Source organism: Chenopodium quinoa, unplaced genomic scaffold (genome assembly GCF_001683475.1).
Source record: "Chenopodium quinoa cultivar QQ74 unplaced genomic scaffold, ASM168347v1, whole genome shotgun sequence".
Classification (NCBI taxonomy): domain Eukaryota; kingdom Viridiplantae; phylum Streptophyta; class Magnoliopsida; order Caryophyllales; family Amaranthaceae; genus Chenopodium; species Chenopodium quinoa.
Window position 1 is genome coordinate 11,154,210 of NW_018745024.1, and position 7,787 is coordinate 11,161,996.

At 32.3% G+C, this 7,787-nt stretch overlaps 1 protein-coding gene across 1 annotated transcript; it reads left to right on the forward strand.

The window, feature by feature from the left end:
• The first annotated feature begins 2,756 nt into the window (after positions 1 to 2,756).
• LOC110708674 (heavy metal-associated isoprenylated plant protein 36-like) lies at positions 2,757 to 4,818 on the forward strand. The gene is made up of 3 exons (XM_021886864.1): positions 2,757 to 2,980; positions 3,088 to 3,163; positions 3,610 to 4,818. Exons 1-3 carry the CDS (start codon positions 2,924 to 2,926, stop codon positions 4,494 to 4,496), a joined length of 1,020 nt encoding a protein of 339 aa, XP_021742556.1. The 5' UTR covers positions 2,757 to 2,923; the 3' UTR covers positions 4,497 to 4,818.
• The last annotated feature ends 2,969 nt before the right edge of the window (positions 4,819 to 7,787 follow it).

Genomic DNA, 7,787 nt, shown 5'->3' on the forward strand with positions numbered 1-7,787 from the left:
AAATGATCAAGTACATTAAATGGTTATTTACAACCCATATAACATTACCCTTTTAAGACTAATTCTTAAAAATATCGGTTGGTAAAAAATTTAAATTATTGGCAGAAGTAAACATCAAATTAATGCACATTGTCTAAACTGAAGACTAATGTGGTACCCTAGGAAAATTTAATGAAGCATGTACATATACTATCCCGTAGAGGTAGAGGCCTTTTTTTTAGGGTTACAAGCTATAAGTTGACATGATATCTTGTTATTTTCACTTAAACTTAGGGGCATGCATTGGATGTCCTAAAATCTAAATTTAAACCTCTTTCCTCATTAATTGCCATATATTCAGTTCAGTTTAGCTCAGTTCAGTTCAGCTCAGTTCAGCTCAATTCAGTTCAATTCAGTTCAGTTCAGCTGAGTTCAGTCAATGAGAACAGGCCCTAATTCATAACAATGTTTATGTTTAGTTGTCCAAACCTTATTCCAATCAAAGTTTTATTATCAAAATAGATTAGGACCAAATATATAATTCATTCAATAAGAAACACCTATAAGCTTTATAATACATTTTGGACACCATTCATCCACCCCATAATTCAATTACTTATCATCAAATCTGAACTTTTTTTTTTTTAATTTTATTTTCAACAAAAGAGTACTCATGAGCAAGTCTTGGGGCCTGTTCTGGTTTGTTGAACCTAGCTAAACTGAATTGATTGGAGCTGAACTGAATTGAACTAAGCTAAATATTTTATGAGAGAAGGAAATTAGAAACTGAACTTAACTGATTGGAGTTGAACTGAACTAAACTAAACTGAAAATAAGCAGAATAGAACAGGCCCTTAGCCCCTTGAAATTCTCAACTAATATAGTTTACTACCTCCGTTACATATTATTTGCAACTTTAGAGGGTGCACGGACTCCTAGGCAAAATTATGGATGCATGTAATGAGGCGAGAGATAGAAAGAAATAACAACCATAAAAGAAAATAAAATATTTGTTGCAAATAATGTATAACATTCATTTTGAATTTTTGACAAAAATTACAAATAATATAAGGAAAATGTTGTCCATAGCCCTTAGGGCTGCATATAAGCATTAAATTTACACTTAAAAATCGTAAAAAGTTAAGAAATCATCAAAATATAAACACTAATAACACTGAGTTGCGCGTGTTTTTGTCATAAATTCCTAATTTTATACAATTTTCAAGAGTATATTTAATGCTTGTATATAAAACAAAGGTACTAGTAAATTAAAATCGAAATAATGCCAAAATGCGAAGTGCACGAAATTCATAAAACCAAACTTTTTTTCATTAGTACTCTAGCAATGATAATATCCCAATGTTATGCCAGATGTCAAATCTTTAATAAAGAATTAAAGCAGTATGAAGATTTGTAGTACAAAATTTTGTGCAAAACTAAACAAAAAATCATTAAGCAAAATAAAAGAAAAAAAATAAAAATGATTATTTATTTAATTAAATAGAAGGCACTTTCTGTTGAAGCTTATAAGTTTTGATGATGATGAACTTAAACTAAAGCAAACTCAACTAAAGGTTTATAAGTGTTTAAGTACAGGAGAAATGGACCTTGGTGAAGGAAGATCATCTTGTATTATGAAGACTTGGAGAATCTTTAAAGAGTTAATCAATAGAAGAAGAGTTCTCTAACAAGAACTAAATTCCTTAACAAGAATGTTCCCTAACAGGAACTTGAAGGTTGTAAGCTGGAGACAGTAAGTTCCACAAGGGACTTAGGTTGCGAAGTTCCAGTTGTGAACTGGAGACCAAGTGACAGCAGGAACTTGTTCCTGGCTTGCGTGAAGCCCAAGATATTCAGAATTACAGAAGCGCGGCATTGAGATATTAATTTTGTTAAGATTTTATCTTCTAGATTTATTGTTTAATATGTTAATAAGATATGCATGAAATCCATTAGAGACGTGACAAGATAATTTGGCAAAAAGATAAAATTGGAAAAATATAAAAAGATAGATTTTGGAAAAAAGATTTTGTTTTATTTATTTTCCTAAAATCAGTTGCAAAACGATATTATTCTCTAATATATATCTTCTTGTATTTTTCGGAAAGGATTTTTCTTTAACAAAATGATTTACCAAAAATCGTATTTAGAGATAAGGAAAGTTAACATCTTTATGAGGTAAAACTGCTTTCGATTTTTTGTAAGTTTATGCATGAAGAAAAACTTGTGAGCTTTATCAAAGTGTAAGTTTGCCAAGTTTTATCTTGTCATATTAGTTTCGGGTTTTATGCATAGCTTGCCTAACATATTCTAGACATACTATTTACTGTAATTGATTGGGTATTTGGGTGAGAGTGTATGAGATTTATTATCACATATAGTAGAAGTTATTTTGTAAAAAGAGTGCATTGGTACTGTGAGAGTACGAGTGAATTTAAGTCAGGGGATTTGAGTTGGGTAGGATTGAGTCTTACCGTGCTACAAGTTCTAGTTGGAACTTGTGTTTAAAGGTCTGGATTATAATAGGTTTGTAATTTCTTCATTGCTCTATTATAGTGGATTATCTGTGTGTTTGAAATCCCTTAGAAGGGTCGAGGTTTTACTTCCAGTTGGGCCCTGGAAGGTTTCCTCGTAAAACTGTGTGTGCACTATCAAGTTCCTTTTATATTTTGTTTTAATTTTGCAAAAGTAGTCATTAGGAACTTAATTACAATTCACCCGCTTCTAGTATTCGTTTCAACTAACACTTTCCAATTGAAATAAAAGGGTAGGCCTTCCACTGAGTCACTCAATTTATTCCTTTCAACTCAACTTTGTTTTGTCAGCCCACTTCTCATTTCTCAATTCTCATTCTACTCACTTAATTTTATTTCCTCTTAACTTTCTCTCTTATTTTTTTCCTTCATTCATTCTCTCATCTCTTTTAGTCTTTTTACCTTCTTCAATGGCTGCCCCTCCTCAATGCCCTGATCCTGATAACTCTGAACCTCTCAAATATAAGGTATTTTTATTCTTCTATTTCATTTCTTAATTAATTAATTTTTTATTTTTTTAATTAATTATTAATTTATAACTAATTAAGTCCTCTGTTTTTTTTCTGTTCTTTAGACATGGGTGTTGAGAGTTTCTATTCATTGTGAAGGATGTAAACGGAAAGTCAAGAGAATTCTCCACAGTGTTGAAGGTATTTTACAAACATTTTTCACAAATTTTCAATTTTTTTTTATATATTTTGTTGATCTATAATTTAATTTTCAAAGGTTTTTTTTTAGCTTATTTCTATCTGGGTCTCTGTCTTTTTTTTTTTTTTTTTTTTTTTTTTGATCCTTCAAGAAAATGTACTGCTACAAAATAAAAAGAAATTCTTGACCTTATTTTCTTCGTTCTTTTTTTTGTTCTACCCTCTTTCTGTTGTACAAAGTAATTATGAGCTGAATTAAACTCCATCTGTATCTTTGAAAATGCTGAAATTCTGTTTCATACCCATTAAAACAAAACTAAAAATTATTGTTATGTACTCTCTCCGATCTTTTTGTTCTACTCATTTTCTGTATTACAGAGTAATTTAAATTTCATTTTTTTATCATAAAATGCTGAATTTCTTACAAAAATTGCATGAAATTTTTGCAGGAGTTTACACAATAGATGTGGATACAAGGCAACATAAAGTAGTGGTTACTGGCAACGTTGATGCAAACACTCTTTTAAGAAAGCTTGAAAAATCTGGTAAACATGCTGAGTTATGGCCTGATTTCTACAAAATCGAACAACAGCAACAACAACAACAACAACAAGAGCAACAATTTCAAAACCAAAACCAAAACCCAAATGTTGTTGAAGAACAGCAGCAGAATAATAACGCAGAACCTCAAAAAGTACCTGAGAATAATCCACCCCAACAACAACCACAAGTTAAGGAAGTTAGATTCGAAGGGAATATTCCGGCCACCGGAGAATCTCAACAACCACCGGGAAACGGCGGCGGAGGCGGCGGAGGTGGTGGAGCTAAAAAGAAGAAGAAAAAGAAGAAAGGAGGGCAAAATGGTAATAACACTACAAACACCGCCGCGCCACCGAACAACGGTGGTGGAGGTGGTGGTGGAAATGGTGAGACAGTTACGGAGCAGGTGGCTAATGGTGGACCGCCAAATGGCGAATCACAACCTCCACCTCAGCAAAATCCGAATCCGAATCCAAACCCGAACCCGAACCCGTATCCGGAAAATATGAGTCCGCCACGTCAGCAACCGCCAAATACTCGGGTATACGAGTACCCACCAACTACATACTACGCGCCTCCACCAGTGTACGCCGTTAGTTACAATACGGCGTATCCTAGCAGCAATTACACTGCTTCGTACTATTCTGCGCCTCCACCGTATTCGTACGCGTATGTACATCACGGGGGTGACGTGGAGGGTCCTTCGCCGTTTGATTGGAATCCGCACGCTGCTCCACCGTCCGATTCGTTTGAGATTTTTAGTGATGAAAACCCGAATGCTTGCTCCGTTATGTGAGAGGAAACGAATCGGGTTATTTGATTTTAGGAAACGGATATGGATATCGTATATGTATGTATACAACTCGTATAAGGTGGGGGTAATTTTGGTAATTTAACTACTACGAGTAATGTGTATAATCTTAATCTAGGTGCCAATTTGAGGAGAAATAAGGGGGTCCTTCAAATGATGGTGTAATTTTCTTTATTCACTTTTTTTTTTAGATTTTATAATTGTTAAAACTAGTGCTAAGAATTTTGGTTCTAGCTAGTAAGTTCTTTGTTAGTTGTTTAATGTATACACACCCCCCTTTTTAATGTAAAGTGTATTTTGGCTTTTAGCTAATGGTCTAATCACTTTAACGGATGGTGTAAAAGATTAAATTTTCCTAGTTTACTTTGCAAATAGCCAACAACCACTAATTGTAACTACTTTTTGAAAATAATCAATGGGGAATTTTATTGTACCCCTTTTAGCAATGTTCTCTCCACCTTGGCAACATCCTTTAGTAGTGGATGCCGCCAATAGATAGATCATTTTTATATTCGGATCTTGCGTTTTCGGGTGGAGGCATGGTGGTGGCTCGGGCAGATTGGCTAGTTGTGTGATTTGGTGGCTTACGAGGCTAGGATGGGATCGGGGTGTTGTAGGTGTCATAGGTGACGGTTCTTGGACTAGACGATGACTAATGACTAGTAATATTGATATTTTTTTTAAAGAGGTGAAGAAGATGACTCGCTTGAGGGGGAGAAGGTAATTCCCTCGTATAAGCCCTATAAAATCTAATCGTTAGGCTTCAAATATGAAGAATGAAATATTGTCACTATTCCGCTCCCTCAACCTCTGATGAGGATAATATGAAGGCACGATGAATATATCTCTTTCATAATCACATTCATATATTATATGTTAAATATCTTAACAGACATGAATTAAGGAATAATAAGGGCCTTTTTTCATACAATTATTTTCACTTCAGTTCAAATCTAATAAGTTCAGTTCAGCTCTAATAAGTTCAGTTCAGTTCAGCTCCTAATTTCCTTCTCTTATAAAATATTCATTTCAGTTTAGTTCAGTTCAGTTCAGTTCAGCTCTAATAAGTTCAGTTCAGTTCAATCAATGAAAACAGGCCATAAGTGGTGATTTTCAGATAAATTTTAAGATTAGATCAAAATATCAATGTATCAAATCACAAAGACTGAACAAAAGCTCTAGCTCTAGGAGACTGGGAAGTGTAAATGCATAATGGTTAATTAAAGATTTATCCTTGAGTTTTGAGTCACTAGAAAAGAGCCTAAACCATTACAACTGACAAAGTAAAAAGAGGTGTTACATAAAGTACCTAAAAGTAAATGACTACAAAGTAGAACTAAACTCAGTTTTAGTTCAAATAAATGGAGTACTCCACTGATACAATTTCATCTACTGCTAGTACTAGTACTAATGTACTACTCCAATATTAGGTGTAATTCAATTTGATATTATGTCACTCGTTTGGTAAAGGATATCTTTTCTGCTTTTGATGACTTGGAAAGAGTCAACTACTCCTTTCTAAGTTTTGACTACTAATAAGAGTTTCTTTTACTCTCACTTTTTTTCTTTTTATTTATGGTAAATCGGTAATGATATGGCAAATTTTAACGCCATATTTGGTTATTAGCGAAAAAATTAAATAATATGAATAGGTTAGGTAATCAAAAAGTGATTTTAATATATATATATATATGTGTTTAGTGACAACAGAAAAGAGAAATAGAGATTATTGACAACAGAAAAGGAAAAATACATTAGTGGTTTACACGTGTTATATAGTAGCCATTTTTAAAATACAAGTGTTGTGCATAATATGAAGCAGAGACGGACATCCAATGAAAGAAGTCAAGTCCAGGCATGGTGCAATGGAGTGACTTTGGTACCAATAATATTTTGGTCTTCCTACCCAACTTTGTAGAAAGCAGGTGAAGGCATGTTTGGCTTTGTAATCATATCTAATGTTTGTATTTGTAAATTGTAATGTATACATCCAACTTTCTAGTTTAAAGATAAGTTTTAAAATTGTTTAAGTCTTTTTCACCCACAATGATTATGAATTTTATCTACGGAATTATTTACTTGGTTAATTAGTTAAAAAATTGTAATGGTTTTAAAAAAATAAATTTGCAATTGGTACTATGCCATATCCTATTGTCTATTGTAAAATTGTGAACTGCTTAAACATTATTAGGTATACTAAATTACTAAGGTACTGTTCACTTTACCTAACAAAAATAATATTTTGTAAAAATAATTTCACTTCAATAAAAATAAGTTTAGTTTAGTAAAATTTAGTAACTTTTAAAGAACAATTATAGTAGAAAATCAATAAATATAAATTCAATTCAGCAAAAATTATTTCAGTTTAGTAAAAATAATTTCAATTCGGTAAAAATAATTTTAATTTCAGTAAAAATTATTTTAGTTTAGCAAAAATAATTTCAATTTAGTAAAAATAATTTCAATTCAGCAAAAATTATGTGAAGTGATATAGGACCTGAATAAAAAATAAAAGGCGTTAGCCGTGTTACATATCAATACTGCATTAAATTTTCCACTCAAATATATATAACATATATCTTCTTTATCCCTTAAAGCATTTTTCTAATTTAAATGTGCCCATAATTAGGGCTGAGCAAAACTACCCGAAAAACCGTAAACCCGAAAACCCGTTCAGTTACCGTTCCGAAAATTAGGGTACCCGATCCGGTAACCATAATGGTCCGGGTACCCGTTCCGATAATTTGTTATCGGGTATGGTTATTGGGTATTATTTTAAAATTAACGGTTACCCGTTCCGAACTGATAAACAATTTTTTTTTATCCTACTTAAATCTATTTTTTCCAAAATCTAAACTCTTACTTTACTTCATAATCACTATATAATATCAATGATTAGTAATTTAATTAATAATTTGGTCAAGATCATGTGGTATTGTTGTTAATTAGTGTTAAAATATATCAAATAACTAATTTGTTAAGTTTAATGATCACTATTGGATAGTTTATTTATTGGGTACCTAATAACCGTTTCGAAAATCCGGGTACCCGAACTTATCGGTTCGGTTTATGGATATCACTTTTAGTGATATTGGTTATCGGGTACCCGAACCGTTAATACTAATGGTACGGGTACCCGTCCCATGCTCACCCCTACCCATAATACTATTCCTCTGTTCCATAATAATTAATACGTTTAATTTTTTATTTTTTTTACTACTCATATATAATCATAGTCTTTTTTTAGTAATGTAATAAAAAACAAATTTTATCAAG